At 37.2% G+C, this 22065-nt stretch overlaps 1 protein-coding gene across 9 annotated transcripts in view; it reads right to left on the reverse strand.

The window, feature by feature from the left end:
• The window catches only part of LOC119559353 (UDP-N-acetylglucosamine--peptide N-acetylglucosaminyltransferase 110 kDa subunit), a 286535-nt gene that overhangs the window by 24780 nt on the left and 239690 nt on the right, over positions 1–22065 (reverse strand). The window contains exon 10 of one of the 9 annotated variants that reach the window (XM_037872401.1): positions 10050–10095. The exons of 7 other annotated variants lie outside the window; for them this stretch is intronic. In XM_037872401.1, coding sequence (XP_037728329.1) covers positions 10065–10095 — 31 coding nt within the window. In that variant the 3' untranslated portion in view covers positions 10050–10064. Of the gene's footprint in view, positions 1–10049; positions 10096–13081; positions 13168–22065 lie in introns of those variants that run through there. One more of the 9 variants, XM_037872400.1, reaches the window with a different exon arrangement.

Below are 22065 nucleotides of genomic sequence, written 5' to 3' on the forward strand. Positions count from 1 at the left end.
GTTGGTTTGAGCTGATGTGTGAGAGCTCACGTTGTCATGGTACACAATGATCAGTCTTCTCTTGTTCGTTTTTCCGAATTTCTTAGTAGACTACAGGCAAACAAATGGTGGTGTACCATTCAAAACTGACGGTCCTAAGTTTCTTAAGCGGAACTGTCGCCACATGACTAGTTTAACCGAAGAAAAAGGTTACTATTTGCTTCGAAGTGCTTCTTCCTCGAACAACTTTCGTTGAACTTGACTCGTCTTCGAGGACCCACACTGTCGATTGCTGTTTTGATTCGGCTCATAAGCATAGATCCATGATTCGTCACCTGTGACGATCTTATAAAAGTCTTTTGAACACCGCGATTGTTTTTTTTTCAAAATTTCTTTGCACCAATCCACACGAGGCTTTTTTGAGCGAATGTCAAATTGTCCGGAAACCAACGAGGAAAAACATGCAATATCAATTGTAAGCTGGTGGAAAAAATGTCCAAGGATGTGTTCTCTAGAAAAAGCTAACTGGTCCTAACCCTGCAAGCAAAAGGCCGATATTTCTATCGCCTGTCGTCCAGAAGTCCCGTTTTTGGTAACTTCTGCGCGATAGAAAGACGATGGAACACATTTTAAAAAAACAAAATATACATATATCGCGTAGAAGTCACTTCTAAGTCACTTCTGGACGATATATAAACGATAGTACACATTAAAAAAAAAAAAACAAAAAGGGTCGGGATCGCGATGAAGTAACTATTGAGACTCTTCTGAGCGATAGAAAGACGATAGTACACATTTTACAAAACAAAAAGGGTCGGGATCGCGAAGAAGTTACTTCTGAGATACTTCTGCGCGATAGAATGACGATAGTACACATTTTACAAAAACAAAGTTAGTGGGAAAAAACATGCGATAAAAAAATCGCGGTAATTTTCAGTTACCCCTTTTTTCTGAAAATTTCTCGGGTCTTTTTTTTTGACCCACGCTATTATTTTTCACTCGAGCGTCATTTCGTTGCGCGATTTGTCCGTGGACAGTGTCAAATTTGTGCGTTATAAAAATATAGCTTTGTTTTTTATACCCTTGCAGAGGGTATAATGATTTCAGTCAGAAGTTTGCAAGGCAGTGAAGGAGACGTTTCCCACCCCATAAAGTATATATATTCTTAATCAGCATCACTAGACGAGTCGATCTAGCCATGTCTGTCTGTCCGTCTGTCCGTCCGTTTCTACGCTGAGAGACCTCAGTCTTAAAGCTATCGGGCTGGAACATTCCCAAAAGTCTTCTTTCTTTTGCAGGTAATATATAAGTCAGAAACAGCCAACTATATCTTATAGCTCCCATAGGAACGATCAGAAAAAAATTTTTTTTAATTATATCTTTGGTGTTTTTTAACATATATGTAACCTCCTACGCTTGGAAATAACCTTTTTTAATTAGTTCTGAATTTCGAATTTAATTTTATAAAAATCGGACGTCTATATCATATAGCTGCCATACGAACGATCGGAAAATTGGTGGGAGAATAATATGAAATAAATTATAGCATCGGTGTTTTTTGACATATTATCTTATACTATTGGGAATATCATTTTTAGTATTTGTAAGAATTTTGAATTAAATTTAATTTTTATAACTGCAAGGGTATACAAACTTCGGCATGCCGAAGCTAACTTCCTTTCTTGTTTCTAAATGTTTTTAATTGCTTAACATATTTAAATGTCCCTCTCAACAAAGGATGCGCCATCACGTGCTAATCGTGAGCTGTTCGATTATTGAAAGCTATTTACGGACAAACTAGCTGTGGACATTATTTGGTGTGAAACTGCAGAGGAACCCAGCATCCAACGATTCTTAACATATTTCATTATAAAAGGTAAAGTCTTCTAGTTTATTTTAACATTGACTGAACAAAAAACAATTTTTTTCTGTTTCTTTTAGAAATGGTTATTAATACATTTCTTATGTCAACGGAGCTGGACCTAAATAACATATAGCATATAGCATATGTATGTAAAGTCACTTCTGAGTGACTTCCATAAGTGACTACGGCGACACTTCCAAAAGTTACTTCGGCGATATCGCATTCGGATCGCGGAAGTGACTCCCGTCGGGAAGAAATGTGCCACTTCGGCGACACTTCTAGTAGTGACTTCGGCGACACTTCCAGAAGTGACCTAGGTCAGAAACTTCAATTGCAGCCCTAGTATAGTCAATACATTGCGAATGTAGAAAGTAAATTTTAGTAATTATAAATCGTTCTAGCACTTTGTAAAATCCAAAAGAACAACTTCTCATAATTTTACAGCCTGTTAGCTTCCACAGACATGGGGATCGCCAATCTGCTTCAAAATTTAAGCCAAGCACTTTGTGGAATGATGATGAATCGCTCCGTACCATTGCTACGATGTATTGGGTGCTTAGATGTCACTGATTCTAACTGTCATATGGCTGCAGAGAGTTTTAACGACGCTGGAAAATTATTTATTTATTTATTTCGCCAACAGTTGGTACCTTAACTGGCTACTTGACTATTACTAAACTAAATACTAAGGGATGAAAGGTAATTGTAAAGGGTTTTCTTAATTAATTCTATGGGGGAGCATGGGTCCAGCCGCATGTGAGATGGAAGTATGTTCTAGTAGAATAAGGCCCTAAACAGAGGCTCATTAAAAGCATAATATGCTCTATAGGCCGGAATAAAAAAAGGTTCAAATGACCTTAAAGACCTACCAGGCACGGAAAAGCTTATGCTGCTCAGCAATGCTATTTTGGAGGACAGGAGGTCACAAATAAAAACTAGTGCGCTAATTGTTCTACGATCTTGCAGGGAAGAAAGGTGCACAAGACGACATTTCGCAGAGTAAGAGGGGACCGGGTCATTCAAGTTTAAAGAAAGAGGTAGAAATTTTTTTTGAACACGCTTAATACGATTGATTTGTGTAGTACCAGTCGGACTCCAGACAAACGAAGCATATTCCAATCTGGACCTAATGAACGAAGAAAGTAGGCTTAGTTTCGAGTACTGCTCTTAAAATTGCGTGGAATTTCGTTTTACAAACCCAATAGCGCATGCCTTTGGAATTATGCAATTTATGTGATCAATGAAGGTAAATTTGGTATCAAAAATAACTCCTAGGTCCAGGGATTCATTTCTTAAGGACAGAATATGGGAGCTAATGGAATACGAGCTAAGAACATTAATTAATCGTTTGTTGTACCTAACGTAGAAACATTTTGACAAGTTCAGAGGCAACTTATTACGAGAACAGCAATTTCCCACTTTTACTAGGTCATTTTGAAGAAGATCACTATCAGAGATTAAATTCACAGACCTAAATATTTTAAGATCGTCCGCAAACAACAGGAATTCATAATTTTTTATGCAATAGCTTAAATCATTAATGAAGATGATGAAAAGAAACGGACCCAATGCACTTCCCTGAGGAAAGCCAGCAGTTCCACATACGGGTTTGAGAAAACACTATTGCACTATACTCTATAAATCCGGCCATCTAAATAAGATTTAAATCAATTTAGTATTGATAAATGAAATCCCAATTTCTGCAGATTAGCCAATAAAGCATTATGGGAGACTTTGTCAAATGCTTTGGCGAGGTCGGTGTAGACTACATCAACTTGATGATGACTGATAAACGAGTGGATGCAAAAAAAAATTGAACGTAGCTAAATTAGTGGTAGTTGACCGTCCAATTCGTTCAAACATTTTTGAGACATTACTTAGCTTTGCGATTGGCCTATAATTTGAAACAATATTTTTGCAACCAGACTTGAATATAGGAGAAACTGTGGCAAGTTTCCATCTATGCGCAAATGCGCCAGTGGAAAGAGACTTGTTAAAGATCATTTTAAGGGGCTCACAAAGAACACCTATACAATTTTTCAAAATAAATGGAGAAAGGCCATTCTAATTTTCCTGAGTCGTTAAAACTCTCAGCCGCCATATAGCAGTCAAAATCAGTGACATCTAAGCACCCAATATTTAGCATCGTGGCAATGGCACTGAGTGAATCATCGTCATTCCACAGTGAGCTCGGTTCTAAGTTATTTGCAAAGTACTTAGCAACTAGATTAGCGACCCCACTATCCGAGGAAGCTGAAAGACTTTCAAATGACATATGGGAAGGAAAGTAAGAGGTTGTTCGTTTAGAATTGACAAAGTGCCAGAATGATTTAGGATTGGTAATTAATTTACGCTCTATATCAGCAATATATTGGCTATATAAGAATTTATCAAAGTCAGCAGCATCACCGCTTTCTATGTAGCGCTTATAGAATTTATTTCTGAGATTTTTGTATTTTTTTAGTCCTCGTGTGTACCATGGTAGTCTATAAGAACTTTGAACTCTAGTTTTAGCGTATCTACCTACAATAGTAAGCATGCGAGAGGACTTCCGCCCATCTAATATTAGAAATATCATTACGGATAGAATCTAAACTGCTAGAATTAATGTAAGTATAGTAATTGAGATTAATAGGGGCTTGTGATGAGCATCACACGCGGCTAGAGGATTATCACTGCAACATAAATTTAGGCTTAAATCAGGATGTACAAAAATTAGATCTAGAAGATTACTTAGGTTATTTAATACATGGTTAATCTGGACTAATCCCATACTAAGAAGCTCATCGATGACTAAGATTTCGTGGGGAAGATGCAAATTACTGGGAACCATTGCTGAAGACTCAACATCATGAGCCCACACGAGCGAAGATAAGTTGAAGTCGCCCAAAACACATATATACTGGCCATCTTCCACACCCAAACAAAAAATCGCCCTTAACTTAAGCAATCCGCCGTTAAATCGAGAAAATCGCCTATGATTTTCATCCAACGGCGACTCGCCTTTATTTTAAATAAATAATTTTGTTGAATTTAGTTTGCCATTTCTGGAAATAATGACAAATTTTTCTTAAATGTATGGTAAAAAAACTTTAAATTAAGGAAAATATTCTTAAAATAAGAAAAAAATTATTTATAATGTAAGATTACCTTTTTATACATTTGAGGAATTTAATTGGTTTTGTATACCAATTTTGGATTTTAAATGGATAAAACCGTTTCTAATTTTAATGGCATTTATTACATGGGGATATAGTCTATAAATTCTTATATTTACCCGAATTTATTTATATATGATGGACGTTGATGCACTACGAGCAGTACAAACAAGTGGCCCAACGACACCAAGCACGTGCTTGTTACGCGCGGGGCCCTTCTATAAATTTGGGCAAAAATGCGAGTTCGCGAGGAAGATACAAAAAACAAATAGAGACGGGACACAAATGAAAATAAAAGAAGCAACTAAGAGTGAAGCAAATGAGTTAAAATATTAGTTTTTAATACCGGGATAGAAGATGATGTGCAAATTAAATGGTAAAGATTGTTATAATTATTACATAGAACGCGAAAGGGCTCGTGCAGACAAAAATTTGATGTACATCGTGGCAAATTTAGGGGATAATAATTTCGTGTAAGTCTAACAGGAACATTGAAAGTTAGGCGGTTTACAAGTTCTACAGAATCAATATCACCTCTTATAAGATTTTGCATAAAAATAGTACCAAGCATTGTTCTACGATTTGCAAGGGTAGGTAAATTAAGCAATAGTAATCTACTCTGATAGGAAGGTAGCCTTATGTTTTGATCCCAGTTCAAACTACGAAGGGCAAAAAGAAGAAATTTTTTTTGTACCGACTCAATACGGTCAATATGCACTTGATATTGTGTACTCCAAACCGAAGAACAATATTCCAAAATAGGACGGACAAGGGAGGTAAATAATAATTTGGTTGTATAAGGGTCATCAAATTCTTTTGACCAACGCTTTATAAACCCAAGAACACTCATGGCCTTGCTGACAGTGGACATTATGTGGCAGTCAAATTTAAGTTTTGGGTCCAGAAGAACGCCTAAGTCATTAACTGAATATATGCGGTCGAGTGGCGTATTTTGAAGAGAGTAACTAACAAAAGTAGGAAAACCCCTATGAAAAGTCATAACGTTGCATTTAAGGCAGTTCAAATTTAAAAGGTTATACTCACACCATCCCTGAAAACAATCAATATCTGACTGTAAGTTGAAACCCGACGCTATATCATTATGTGATAAACAAAGCTTAACATCATCAGTATACATTAGTACACGAGAGAGTGTTATGATAGAGGGAAGATCGTTAATAAACAAAGTAAACAGCAAAGGGCCCAAATGACTACCCTGAGGCACTCCAGATGTCACATAGATCAGTTTTGAGGCAGAGTTCTTGAATATAACCCTCTGAGTCCTACCATTCAAATAACTTGAAATCCAAGTTAATAGATTACATGGAAACCGAAGCTGATTTAATTTAAATAAGAGAAGAGAGTGGTTGACAGAGTCAAAGGCCTTACTAAAATCTGTGTATATAACGTCAGTCTGCATTTTATTCTTAAATCCATTTATTACAATAGATGACAATTCCAGAAGGTTGGTGGTGGTCGATCTTCGCTTAACAAAACTATGATGACACGGTGATATTAGCGAGGACAATAATTTTGCAAATGAGAAGTAATAATACGTTCAAATGCTTTAGGAATTGCCGACAATTTAGAAATACCTCTGTAATTCTGGGCATCCGCCTTCGCACCCTTTTTGTGAAGTGGAATGATAAAAGAGTCCTTCCAGATAGTAGGAAAAACTGACGATGAAATAGACAAATTAAAAAGTTTAAGAATCGGTTTACATATGGTTGACGCACAAAACTTAAGCACACACCCGGGGAGTCCATCAGGACCGGGAGAATAAGTTGGCGTTGTTTTTTCTAAGTCTCTTACGAGAGAAATTTCCGTAATTTCAGGGGTAAAGATACAATTTGCCTTATTTAAGGGATTAGGGTAGTTAGAATTTGACCAAGCAGCCGAACTATAAGTAGTTTGGAAAAACTCGGCAAATAAATCAGCAATTTCAGAATCCGTCGATGCCTCCATTGAGTTAAAACGTACCGATGAAGGCAATGCTGACGACTTACGCTTGGCATTGACAAAGTTATAAAACTGCTTCGGATCATTTGAAAATTCAAATTTACATCGACTTAAATACATAGAATAGCAATGACTATTGAGAACATTAAAATCCGATCGAGCCACTACATATTTCGAAAAATCAGATGGCTTACCCGATTTCTTATACTTTTTATAAGTGTTTGTCTTAAGGTTTTTAAGTCTTTGAAGCGCATTGGTAAACCAAGGTGGCCTCTTTGTCTTTGAAGGAAAGTTATCAGGAACGCATTCATTAAAAAAGGTATTTAACACTATATAGAAGTGTTCAGTGGCACTTTCAATATCCATACAATTGTACAATTCTGTCCAATTATATTGAGAAATCATGTCGTTAAGTTTTTTATAGTTACATTTTCGGAAACATCTCACTTTAGTTTGAGAAACTAAAGGAGAGAGGGTATCAACGCATGGGAGGCAGATTGTCAATTCCATTGTTGGATGATATCGGTCTTCAGGTACAACAAGAGCGTCAATTCTAGATACCGTGACTTCAGACGGGTCTGAAACAAACACGAGATCTAGTTGTCTATTTAATGAATTCCGTATAAAGCTTACTTGCTGTAACGATAATTCTAGAAGACCATCTACAAAATCATGGGCGGATAGAGGTATAGCGACTAGTGAGTCAGTAGGAGGAGACCAAGAAATATCCGGGAGATTAAAGTCACCCAAAACAATCAAAAGGTCACTGTTAGAAAGAAGGGATAGAACAGATTTTATCGCAGACAGAAGGTGCTCATAAATTATTATATCAGAGCCAGGTGGAATATAGGAACATGTAACAAATATTGAGAATGATTGCAAGGAAACTTTCACACTAACAAATTCTATTTCATTAGGAGTATCAGAGTGAATTCTCTCGGATGTTAGGCTAGTGCTAACGGCAATCAGCACACCGCCTCCCCTACGTGAGGAGCGATCGGTCCTATAGGCATTAAAGTTGTTAGACAGAACTTCAGAGTCAGATATCTCTGGTTTCAGCCAAGTTTCCGTAAAAGCCAAAATATCAGCAGTAAATGCAGAGGAGTCAGCATAAAGCTTGGCTAGCTTCATATTTAGTTCCCTAACATTTTGATAAGCCAAAAATACACTTTTTAGTTTTTTGGCGCAGTGGAAGGTCTGTTATTTGTTCTCGGTTTATTGGGAACAAATTCTTTTATTACTAAATCATCATTAAGCCAAAAGCTTTCAGAAAGTAGTACCTTAAACACATCAGGCGGAGCAAATATTTTAAAAGACGATATACTACGAGCATATGAAAATCTAAATTGTTCAACTGAAATATTCTCGGATGGGAATTTTTCACAAATAAATTCCAAAACATCCTCAGATGTGGTATCTGGGGTGAGTCTCGAAACAAATAATTGTTTTCTATGTGGAACAACTGATAATTTCTTACGTCCCCCAGCAGCAGATTGCACCTCACTAAGCTGAGAGCCAGAAACAGTAACTTCTGTACCTATAGGTACGGTCGGCACCGTAGCCGGCACTGAAGGTTTCTTTACCACCCGACTTCGAGAAGCAGTGACTTCACCTGAAACAGCTGTATCCATAGGCGCAGTAGGTTAACTTACCACAGTGTTAACAGAGACTGCTGCAGCCACCAAGTTCGGATTTGGGGTGGATACCGTGACCGTATTAACTGCCGCTAAGCTGGTTTTTTTACGTTTAGGCGACTCAGTTAGTAATTTTTTATTATTAAATTGGGCACAAACGAAATAGAACCCCTCATTGAGCTGTTTAAAAGCACCTGAGAGATTCAAAAGGCTGTCTCGAGTCTGCTTCATAAAGCCGCTCATCTCAACTACCATTTCCTTGCAGGATCCACATGACCACATGAGACCAGAATTCAGATCAATGAAGTCTTTGACTCTGCCAGTAAATCCTGCGCATTTAACGTGCATCATCGATTCGCAGAGCCAGCAGAAAATAAAAGGGTCTTTAGTCGAAGCCGAAAGAGTACAATTTTTCTTGCAGCAGACAAGGCCATTTTAGGAGATGAAATAAAAATAAAATAAAATATGAAAAATACCTTAAGTAAATTTGGCACTGGGATCAAATTCCAAAAACAAAGGCACAAAACACGAAAAAAAATAAGAGCGCGAGATCGCGTTTTAGTTTGAATGTAAGAGAGCACGAGAGAATAAATCTTCTATCAACTGAGCGTTGCTTGTGGGACACTGACAACTTTACGCACGAACAGTTACAATGTAAAGCAAGCAAGAGAGAGAGAATAAGAGAAAAGCACTCCAAAAATCTACCAGAAAATCGGCAGGTTCCAAGAGAGTTTAAATTACAGTTGTAATATAGAGCGGGAGAGAGAGTGGGAATAAAAGAGTTTTAGCAAGATTAGTGAGTGTAAAATTACACTAACAAAGCTAGGAGATTAAACAAATCTAATAGAAATGTTAAAATATCTATAACCACATACCCGTTTAATGGGGGATCAAGTCAAAAACACTAACACAACTATTAGGCTAAGCTTTGTTAAAAAACAAACACAAGAAACTCGCAAAAAATCACCGAAAAAGACAAAAACTCAGAGCACAAAAGTAAACAAATCTGTTCACAAGCGACGCTAAATCGAATATAATCGATATTAAAGATTTATTTTATATAAATACTCTTTATAAACATGTAAATAACAAATGGAAAAATCCTTACCTCAGACAACCCCGGCATGAACTCGAACCCGCAACTGCTCACACCATAGCCAGACGTCTTAACCATTCGGCCACGCGCGCTTCTTGTCATACAATGACTAAAGAGGGCTATGGTGTTTTTGGTCCAGCTTTACCCATACCAATAACGTTTATTCTAATCTAAACCTTTTTAACAACAGTTTAAACAATTTGGTAAATAGAAAAGTGAAACTAATAAGAATAAAAATTAAATAAATTAAAAAAAAAAGAAAAATAAATTAAAAAAAAAAAGAAAAATAAATAAACAAAGGGTACACTTGCCGTGGCGTGGGCTCGAACCAGGTACTTTTGTACGATTGCTTATTAACCGGACGTCTTTACCAGCTAGACCACCATCAAAGTGGGTATTTCTTTACTAAATTTAAGTAAGAATTTACCATTAGTTTAAGTAAAACAAGAAAGGAAGTTTACTTCGGCAAGCCGAAGTTTGTATACCCTTGCAGTTATAATTATTAAATTTAAAAATACAAAATATACAATAGTATAAGATAATATGTCAGAAAACACCGAAGCTATAATTTGTTTCATATTATTTTCGCAGCAATTTTTCAATCGTTCCAAAGGCAGCTATATGATATAGTCGTCAGATTTTGATTAAATTAAATTCGAAATTCAGAACTAATTAAAAAATGTTATTTCCAAGCGAAGGAGGTTATACGCCATCTCTCCCGCGCCATCTGTAGTCCAGCTCCGAGTCCCAATAGGCTGGCCAATAATGGCTCCTCCAGCTGTCCCTTAGCGGACGACCTTATTTCCTCCTCCATCTCCGCTTAAGCTGTCAAGTCGCTGGTGGAGGTGAAGTCCTCGATGGAGAGCTCGTCGGAGATCGAGCGATGTCCCATGTTCCTTTCCACTGGGATTCTCTAGTGGATCTCCTCCAGCACTTCAACTGTTCTGCGAATTTGCCCCGTTGTGGTATTGCTTCCTGTCGGTAAAGTCCCACAATAATGGGCAACGGCTTAGATTAGGCGTCCTTTTCATCTGCACTGATCTCCTTTAGCTGATTTCGGGGGTTTTCTTCCATTTTTAATTTTTAAATTCCCCACGGCTTCTGCACGAACACCTCCAAAGATTAAATTTTTAATTCTTTGGGCCGCGGCTAGCGGCGTTCATCGAAATTCACTCGCTAAATCTGGTATTTTTCTGGTAGTTCCTTAGCTCATCTGAGTACCGCGCTGAAAAACAGACCCGACGAAAAGCGTTCGCTGCGTATGTGCCTCTCGCTCACTCCTATGGTTAGCTAGCGATTTTCGTCGATGTGAGTACTAGGCTTAATGAAGGAAAACTTGACAGAAAACATGAGACGGTGCGTTTCTGGAAGGCCTGTGTTTTCCGTAATAATCGACGAATGTCGTTCTTTGACAAAGCAGATCAAACAAAATTATTTTTTACCATCGACTTGAAGGGGGAAATATGATGGATTGCAAAATAATTGCTTCAACATAAACAACATAATCGGATTTTCTGCAGATACCACAAAGGTGATCTCAAAATTAAATTAAATTAAACTTAAGAATAGAAAAATTAAACTTAGAAGACTAAACGATATTCCATCTTTTGTTATAATGTGTTACATACTTAGTTAACTTAGTACTTAGAAACTCGACTTGTTTACAATAAAAGTAAGAATATATATGATACTCATATTATTTTTTGGGACTTCCATAATTTTTTTTTAAGAAATTGAATACAAATATTGAATTTGAAATACAAAACGAATTTTAAACAAGAAAGGAAGTTAGCTTCGGCAAGCCGATGCTTGTATACCCTTGCAGCTATAATTATTAAATTTAAAAACACAAAGAATGATATTCCCAATAGTATAAGGTAATATGTCAAAAAACACCGGAGCTATAATTTGTTTCATATTGTTTTTCTACCAATTTTCCGATCGTTCCTATGGAAGCTATATGATATAGTCGTCCGATTTTGATAAAATTAAATTTGAAATTCAGAACTAATTAAAAAATGCTATTTCCAAGCGTAGGAGGTTATATGTTAAAAAACACCGAAGCTATAATTTGTTTCATATTATTTTCCCACCAATTTTCCGATCGTTCCTATGGCAGCTATATGATACAGTCGTCCGATTTTGATAAAATTAAATTCGAAATTCAGAATGAATTAAAAAATGTTAAGGAGCTATGCTAGGAGCTATAGGATATAGTTGTCCGATCCGGCTGGTTCCGACTTATATACTACCTGCAAAAGATATAAGACTTTTGGGAAAGTTTCAGCCCGATAGCCTAAAAACTGAGAGACTAGTTTGCGTAGAAACGGACGGACAGACGGACAGACGGACATGGCTAGATCGACTCGCCAAGTGATGCTGATCAAGAATATATATACTTTATGGGGTCGGAAACGTCGCCTTCACTGCGTTGCAAACTTCTGACTGAAATCAATATACCCTCTGCAAGGGTATAAAAAATGAACAATATCTGTTATATATTTGTATACCTAATTCAAATATCCATTTTATATGGTAATTAAGTAGTATATTCTGAAATATGAAATAGTGTATTTTAGTATATTTTTGACGGATAAATGGTATTTTTCTTTTATAGCGCCACTTGGCCTACAGCGCCAACTAGCCTATAGCGCCCCTAGCGGCTTGGTGGCGTATTGGTAAAAAAGTTTATTTGCTGCACGTGGTGTGCAATCTCGATTGAATTGCAAATTAATTATTATTCTTTGGTTATAACTTGTTTATGACTGGTCCGATTTCAATAATTGTGTCGATGACACGTCCCACGTGAAAGAATATTTCCAATGAGTTTTCACTTATGAAATCACTTGCAAGTGACACGTCCCAAGTGAAATCACTTGTTAAATTCAGAATTTTTCCCATGAGTTTTCACTTATGAACATATAGAATTTTTAGTACATACAATTTTAATTCCATTTTAATTCATTTTAATTAAATCGTATTATTCAGATTTTTAAAAAGAGGGCAATTATTGTTAGTATTTCTTTTTTTCGCCTTTCTCAAACATTTGTCCGGGTCTTCGAAGTCCTTGGCCAACGCTCCTGAAAAAATGTATGGGCATATGATTAAAAAATGCGTTTTACTTGTTAATTTTTATATTTACCTTTTAGAGCTGTGTATAAACCCTGTGCGGGATATTTTTTTGGCACAAAACATTTCATCATCCACTTTCGGCGAACGGAACCCATTGAATACCTTCAAAATTTACGAACTTTAAACTAAAATCAATGCACAACATCTTAAACTTAACGTAGCACTTACCTGACTACTATATTAACTTAAAGAAACGATTAAAGTAACTCTGCTGCGCACAATTAATATGGATGCTTTCCTTTCAATCACTCAAACAGAATGCACCAAGTCTTCTTCTCACCCCTTTATTTGATTTCTTTTGTTTTCTCTTCGATGTTGGCGCTTGCAACTGCACCTATATCCTTTCTAAAGGGAAAAATATCCCACTATATAATTTTTACTTCTTAAGTAAAAAATACAATAAAAATGTTTTAAATATTTAAATCAATTTTAACGGACTAAATTTCTATAACTAAACTAAAAAATTATATTGTAATAAAAATGTATAATAAGTAAACATAGCATTATAAGTAAATTCAATTTACTTAATTTTACTATAATCAAATAATTTAATTTTATAAAACAATGTTAGTTGTTTTTTTCGATAAACAATAATGCTCCTAAAATATTAGGGCATTCACATGTCGCTGCTCTACGAAAATTTTTTCGCCGAAATATTAGTCGCTAGCCGAACATAACGGAGAGACGCAAAAAAAAAACGGACCTGCCGAAATTTGTCTCTCCCAGCGCGGAGTGCAGGCAGATTATAAGACTAGAAAAAGAGGGAAATCTCCGAATATCTGCCTCTCTTTGTTGCACGATCGTTTTCGTAGGAAGGGGTGGGACATGTCCTCTTGCACAAGTGAAGAACAAGTGACACTCCATATAGAAAATTGTATGGGATGTCTGCATTTTCACAAGTGAAAATACCAATAAAAATTTTTCGATAATTTTTCAATATTGCTCCTAAATATGAGGGCATTCACATGTCGCTGCTCTACGAAAATTTTTCTGCCGAAATGTTAGTCGCTAGCCGAACATAACGGAGAGAGGCAAAGGAAATAACGGATCGGCCGAAATTTTTCTCTGAGCGCACCGACTTCTCTGCTGACCTTGACAGCGGCACAGCGTTTTAGGCACAAAAAAAACAAATCTTTTTGCCTTTAGACATGTCACCCTACTGCAGAACTGAAGGGTATCTACCTACACTCCAAGTGCTCTGAGCTAGCCGGCGCTGCCCAATTCGCGGACACACGTAGTTCCTTTTTGTAGTGCAGGCATCTTATGTCATGTTGTTAGGGTTTCTTAAATGTTGGTTGAATTTAAGGTATTCGCACGAATGTGCATGTTGTTAGAGAGAAACAGTCGTTATAAATGGGAACGAAGTCAATTTTTATAAGTTAATAATATATGTTTCTGAAACAAAAATTTACATTTCTATTTGTCCTTCGGCGGGATCGAACCGGGGTGTCCCGCGCGAGGAGTAAACATATATCTGATGAGGCCCATTTCGATTTAAACGGCAACATAAACAAACAAAATTGTCGAATATGGAGTGCTTCCAACCCACAGATAATCCATGAGACGGAATTGCATCCACTTCGTGTCACAGTGTGGTGTGCAGTTTCATCACGCTGCATTCTCTTCTTCGAAGAAAACGGTCACACCGTTACGGTTACTGGAGACCGTTACTTGAGCATGTTAAGAGAGTTTTTTTATCCAGAATTACGCCGAATGAGTATTTCTTTCAACTCTGTGTGGTTTCAGCAAGATGGTGCAGCTCCTCACAAAGCCCAACCTGTTATGACAGAATTGCGACGAAAATTTTCCAATAAGCTGATATCCAGAAACTCCACATTCCGTTGGCCACCCAGGTCGCCTGACCTTACTGCACCTGACTTTTTCTTGTGGGGTTATTGCAAACAGGAAGTCTACAAAGCAAAACCAACAATTTTGAATGATCCAAGGCAATCCATTCGAGAAACAATTGCGGCTATTCCTGTCTCAACTGTCTCAACAAGCAGTAATGAACAACTTTTTGGTAAGATGCCGCAGATGCATCAACGAGCAAGGGGTGCATTTAAATTCCATTATTTTTAAAACTAATTAAGCTATATTTAATAAAATTGAATGAGCTTTAACATGAATAGAAGAAAAATGAATTCCGTACACTGAAAAAAAATTATTAGAGTTCTTAATGTAGCAAATTTTATCAGCCACCCTGTATAACTTAATAACTGAATTTTACCATTGGACATAGAGATACGAATATCTTTCATTAAAAACATCAATAAAAAAATATGAAAAGAAGTTAACTTCGGCAAGCCGAAATTATTATACCATTGCAGGTAAATTTATAAAATTTAATTCAAAATTCTGAACAAAAAAAAATGATATTTCCAAGCGTAGTTGGTTATATGAGTGATTCTTTGTGAAACGTATCGAAATTTTCATTATGGTCTCAAAACGGTTTCATATTTTTATCACTATATTATACCATTTATACAGGATTTTAAAAATATTAAAAAAATGTATCCATTTGACAGAAGCAAAGATATGGCGATGCCCTTTTTTTGTTAAGATTGTGTATAACTTTAAATTACATGGAGTAAAAAATAAAAAAAAATTCTCCTTAATTATTATTTTTGCCAAGCTTTCAGATAAAAATAACTCCCATAACAGTTTCCAAGCAAATTATAGTCCAAACTTAAAAAAAAAATTCAATCGCGGTTTTCTGCAAACCGGCATTTTTAATTTTTATAAAAAATAAGTATAATGTTCTAAACATAATCCTTGTTTAACCCTACAAATTTTGACGTGGGACCTCCATGGGTTTCCCCAGAATTAATTAAAACAGTTTACATTAAATCAAAATCAAAGCAGTCTTTTCTTGTTATTACTATTAAATTATGTTGTAACGAACTGTTTTCGACCGTTTTACGCGCTACTTAAACGACGCGACTATCCCAGAGATATTGTACGTTCGTCCCACCAAATTTATGTTGCAAAATGCAAGATATCCGATTGGGACAAATCGGAAAACTTTATTGTTTGTCTTGGGCTGGAATTTTGACCTCGTCAGCTAGTTGCGGTGGCTTACATCGCTTCTATAAATGGTATAATATCGTGATAAAAATATGAAACCGTTTTGAGACCATATTGAAAATCACAATACGTTTCACAAAGAATCACTCATATGTTAAACAAAAAAGGAAGTTAACTTCGGCAAGCCGAAGTTTGTATACCCTTGCAGTTATAATTATTACAAAAAATACAACAAATGATAGTATAAGATAATATTTCAAAAAACACCGAAGCTATAATTTCTTTCATATTACTTTTCAATTTTTCGATCGATTTCTATGGCAGCTATATGATATAGTATATTTATATACAAGGGTTGTCAAAAGTATTTTCACAAAATAAAAGTTAAATATATTCATAATTTGAACTTACATATTGTTAACTTTGGCATCAATGGAAAGGTAATTTAAATGCCGTTTGAATGATACAATACATTTCTTAACACATTCAGTACTTATTGAAAAGGACGAATTTGTGTGAAAATGTCCTTTTTGAACTTTTTTCCTCGACTTGAAAACTTAAATTTTTTGATGCAAAAAGTTTCTTCAAACAAAAATAATAGTAACTGCAAAAAGAATTTTTCAAAAATAATTTTGCTTATATTTTTTATGATTTTTTGAAAATGCTTAGAAACATGCATTTTAGGCATATTTTTCTCTTTTTCATAGAAATTTTTTCCGACAGTGTCACCTTTAAAAAATCATAAAAAATATAAGCAAAATGATTTTTGAAAAATTCTTTTTGCAGTTACTATTATTTTTGTTTGAAGAAACTTTTTGCATCAAAAAATTTAAGTTTTCAAGTCGAGGAAAAAAGTTCAAAAAGGACATTTTCACACAAATTCGTCCTTTTCAATAAGTACTGAATGTGTTAAGAAATGTATTGTATCATTCAAACGGCATTTAAATTACCTTTCCATTGATGCCAAAGTTAACAAGATGTAAGTTCAAATTATGAATATATTTAACTTTTTTTTTGGTGAAAATACTTTTGACCACCCTTGTATATTTATATATTTTGATAAAATTAAATTCGAAACTCAAAACTAATTAAAATATGCTATTTCCAAGCGTGGGAGGTTATATGTTAAAAAACACCAAAGATATAATTAAAAAAAAAATTTTTTCCGATTATTCCTATTCCTATATTATATAAAAATATAGTTGTCCGATCCGGCTGGTTCCGATTTATATACTACCTGCAAAAGAAGAAGATTTTTGGGAAAGTTTCAGCCCGATAGCTTTAAAACTGAGAGACTAGTTTGCGTAGAAACGGACGGACAGACGGCCAGACGAAATATATATATTTTATGGGGTCGAAAACGTCTCCTTCACTGCGTTGCAAACTTCTGACTGAAATCATAATACCCTCTGCATGGGTATTAAAATCAAGAAAAATTCGCCATTAGTTAAAGAAAAAATTGCGATTCTTCCTCTTCTTCTTTACAAAAAAAAAAGGTTATGGCGAAATTTGTAAATTTTAGAAATTTTTTTTACAATCAAGAAAATATTTCTTAATTTAATGGCGTTTTAAAATCACGGGCGAATTTCTCATATTTTGGTGATTTTTTTTTTTGAGTGCAGCTCCTGGTATGTTGGGGCGATGCGGCTTGATCGTTGGAAATAGTTGAAGCCCCAAGACTGTAGGTACCCAAAAAACACGGGAGTACTTTTGGGGTTTTTTCGCGACGAGCGTAGGTGTTTATTAGTACACTTTGAAACATGAACTGCCTAAGCCTAACTTAACTTAAGCGCTCCAGAGCAGAGCGGAGACTTAGGGGAGAGATGGAGAGGGAGAGCGGACGGCAGTGCGAGCGCGCGAGATGTAGACATCTGGATAAAACTGCCGCTCGACACTGCCTCCTGAAATTAAACGCCCTTTTGACGTGAACATTCTCCCCCCCCTTGCGAGGACACCCGTAGCAAGAACCTCAGGATAGTAGGCTCAGGAATACGTTGGAAGTGTAGATCGGTCGTCGGTATGTAGGAGGGTGTGGTGGTCCTTTCCACACTTGTGGCAGTGATGACCACTACGGCAGGAGTCCTTGGTATGATTGTGAGCCAAGCAATTGGAGCAGTACTTCTGGATATGTACTTCCTGGAGCCGATTCTGGGGGCTTAGCCGTAGAAAGTGGTGGCACTTCCGTAGAGGATGGATCTTTTGGCAGACTCGGCATTGGTAGGATTTAATACCTCGAGTACGTCTGCCATCCAAGGATGGGTATGGAACCCAATACTCGGATGGAGTATTCTTAGGAGGGACTTTTTGTACGGAAACTTGCGCTGAATAGGACGAAATGATGTGTGGAACTGAGCCGGTTACTGGCCTTGGAGGGTCGGATGGAATCGTCGGAGTAGTAGGGCCGCTGTTTCGATGCAGCAATGTGTGATGCCGATCTTGGCAAGTGAGACAGTTGTGAGCGCTTGTGCAATCCCGGAATTGATGGCTACTTGCAAAGCAATTGGAGCACAACTGCTTCCTTTGAATATAGGCTAGGCGATCGTCTACCGTCATCTGTAGGAGGCGTGGACATATACGCACGGGGTGGTTCTTCTTGGAACACAGATCGCAGCCCTTGGGTATCGGAACTAACCTTGTGTTGAAGGAATTTATTTTTGGAAATTCTGCCACTCGATTTGTGTCTTTGGACTGGACGTGGTGGAAATTGGCAGATCGGAAGCTATCGACGGCCTCAAGAGTTCGATGGCGCTCTGTCAAATATGAATCAAGCTCAAGCCACGTAGGAATTTCGGCTTTATTTTGGATGGATTGCTCCCATAATGAGAGAGTGAGCTTTGGTAGTTTTGTCGAGCACATATAAACCAGGATAGGGTCCCAATTCTCAATATTAACACCGGAAAATTTTAAGGAAGTTAAGCAACCTTGAAAAGTGCGTTGAAGTTCCTTTAAGGCTGCTCCCGACTCCTGTGCTATGGATTGCACATTGAAAAGTGTTTTCAGGTGACTGTTCACCTGCAATCGCTTATTTTCGAAACGCTCAGTTAGGTTATTCCAGGCTGAGCGAAAGCCATCATTGGTGAGTGGGGATCTTGAAACTATGGAATGAGCTTCGCCATTTGTTTTTGAATTTAAGTGGAATAATTTTTCAACGGGCGTTAGACTCGGATTGTCTATGTATATTGCCGTGAAAAGGTCCCGAAAAGTCGGCCAGCGAAGATAGTCGCCGGAGAAAACCTCTGTGTCGATAGGAGGGAGCCGACAGCCATAAGACGTGGAATTTCGGGACGGAGTTACTGGAGCTTGAGGTATTTGGGAGGAGCCTTTTTGGATTTGTTCCATCAACTGCGCGGCAAATATTTCGTAAGTGGAGTACGTTTGGTAATACGTGGACTTTAGTATGGATTTTGTGTCTGCGGCGCTCTCGCCTGCAGATATAATGCTGTCGGAGCATATGTCGTATGCTGCCTTTACCGTTTGCCACAAGGAATTGAGGTGATCGCGACGGATGTTACAGGCGGATAACGTTGGTGTAGGAGCACCTGGAGCGTTCACAGTGGCCTCAAAGTGGATCAGACAGTCAGCTGTGGCCATAAATCGGGTTAAAGCGGATTTTACTGATGTTGCCATGACGTTAAATAATTTAGAATTTTAATTCAGATGTAAGGAAACGGATTGGAATCAAATTGGAATTTAGGAACCAATTAAGATTGTAAATATATACGGTCACACTGTCGGATAGGCAATAAATATTTATTATATCGGAATGTCGGACTTATGTAAGGAATTACGGACTTTAATATTGTTTGTTTGAAAAGAACACTTTTTGTGAGCTCTTGACCCACTGTGCACTGGCGATATACGTATGTATGCACACTGTACATATGTACATATGTGGGGTGCGAATAGCGGAATAACGTTGCGGGAATTGGAAAGACTTCGCTTATGTTTGTATGTCGGTGCGTTTGTTTGTCACCTGCACAACTAAATTGCAAACGATTTGCTGGAGTAAATTTGTGGATATTGTCACTTTGTTTTTAATTTTAGAAATAGTTTAGCCGTATTTGTAGGTCGAGAAAAGTAGTTGGAGTGGACTGTATTAGAAAAAAGTAGTTCGAGTGGACTGTATTAGATTGTTTTTGTAAATATACACATGCAGCTGGAACACAGTAAAAAATAAAGAGTGCAAATCTTAAGGACAATCTTTATGATCGGGAATTTTTTACTGTGGCTGAGTTATATTTTACACACAATTGGAATTGAAAATATATTTGAGAAATATTTTTGTTGAATAGTAGCACTGAAATATCTTCTGGAATTGTTTCAAGTGTACAATTGTGGGCAAAGGAAACTGGAATATTGTCGGGCACAAGTAACGGAATCGAAATACATATATTAAATGCCGTTGCGTCGGATTAATCACTTTTGGATTTAGACAATATATCATACAGAAAGTTAGTCGAAATAGGGTTCGAAAAACTGGCGTATGACCGGCAATTATAGTAAGTGGAACTTATCTGGAGCGGTTCAAGCCTGCTGGGACAAAATCAAAGAAAACTCCAGGAGAGGAAAATCCAAAGATTTTGAAATCCGGCTTCGACTGGACCAAAATGTTGGGGCGGTGCGGCTTGATCGAAGGAAATAGTTGAAGCCCCAATACTGAATGGTACCCAAAAAACACGGGAGTACTTTTGGGGTTTTTTCGCGACGAGCGTAGGTGTTTATTAGTACACTTTGAAACATGAACTGCCTAAGCCTAACTTAACTTAAGCGCTCCAGAGCAGAGCGGAGACTTAGGGGAGAGATGGAGAGGGAGAGCGGACGGCAGTGCGAGCGCGCGAGATGTAGACATCTGGATAAAACTGCCGCTCGACACTGCCTCCTGAAATTAAACGCCCTTTTGACGTGAACAGTGTTGTCCACATGCGCTTTATATAAATCAAATTAGGCTGTATATGTAGGTGTTCTTTGTGAGAAACTTCGTGGCGTATTTACGCAAAGATGGAAACTGTCCATAGTTAGTTCATTTTCCAGTTCGGCTTAAAAAATAATATTTCAAATTACACTAGCTTACAGCCAAAAAAAATTATACTTTAAAATCGAAATATCACTCAAAAAGAGCTTATATCTCTAAATCCAATTATCGAACTGTTTGGCACTATTTGAAAGTAAATAGATCTAGCTTTCCGAGGACATATCACTTTTTGCGAGCGCACTGCAATTATTGAAGTGATTTGCCCCAGAAGTTAACAAAACTTAAATGTTGTACCCTTTTCTTCGCAATTGAAAAATTGTATAAAAAATATTTTAACCGATTGATTCAAAAGATTAGTGTGTCCTTCAAATGTTAATACCAACATTGCAAAAGTCAGTGGCAAATCAAAAGCGCTATGGCTGTTTTAGTAAAAGTATTCGATCTCATTACTTGGCATTCTTTCCTCGAAAAAAGGATTGCTATGGCGCTGCCGTCAATTTTTATACCCTTGCAGAGGGTATAATGATTTTAATCAAAAGTTTTCAGCGCAGTGAAGGAGACGTTTCCGAGCCCATAAAGTATATATATTCTTGAGCAGCATCACAAGACGAGTCGATCTAGCCAAGTCCGTCCGCTTGTCCGTCTGTCTGTCCCTTTCTCGCCCAATAGAGTTTTTTGAGATGCTGCAAATACGCAAATGTTAAAATAAGCGAACCCCACGGATCCGCAAATCTACCGGGAGGTACTAGCTCCACTCCAAAGCTAATGAGGTTGTAACGAGGGGGCCAGGAACAATAAAAAAAAAACATCTAACGGAATAGTGACCAGAGTTGGGTAGAAATCAGCGCCACCACCCCACGCAACCTAATAATAATAAATAAGTAACACCTCTGTCTCCAACAAAAACAAAATAAAAAACATATTAAAATTTCTATTGATTTTCAAAATTTGTAAAAAAGTATATTGGGACGAACAGAGCCTGCGGATGCGCTAAATTAGCTCGGATGGCTCAGTACAGTACTCATACCCGCCTACCGTAGATTTTTTTCGAGGTCGTTCCATACGGCGACCGCATCGACGACATCGATCCTGCTGCGAGCGCTGGCGGACAGGGGGAAATATAAGAAGACGTCAAATGCAGCGGTCTGTTAAGTGGCGGAAAAATTTCCCAATGCAGCTCCAATCAGCTAAAGTAAGAAGTTCGGCAATTTGCTAAAAAATTTGATCGGTCACTGAAGCAATAAACG

Source organism: Drosophila subpulchrella, unplaced genomic scaffold, assembly GCF_014743375.2.
Source record: "Drosophila subpulchrella strain 33 F10 #4 breed RU33 unplaced genomic scaffold, RU_Dsub_v1.1 Primary Assembly Seq22, whole genome shotgun sequence".
NCBI classification, from domain to species: Eukaryota; Metazoa; Arthropoda; class Insecta; order Diptera; family Drosophilidae; genus Drosophila; species Drosophila subpulchrella.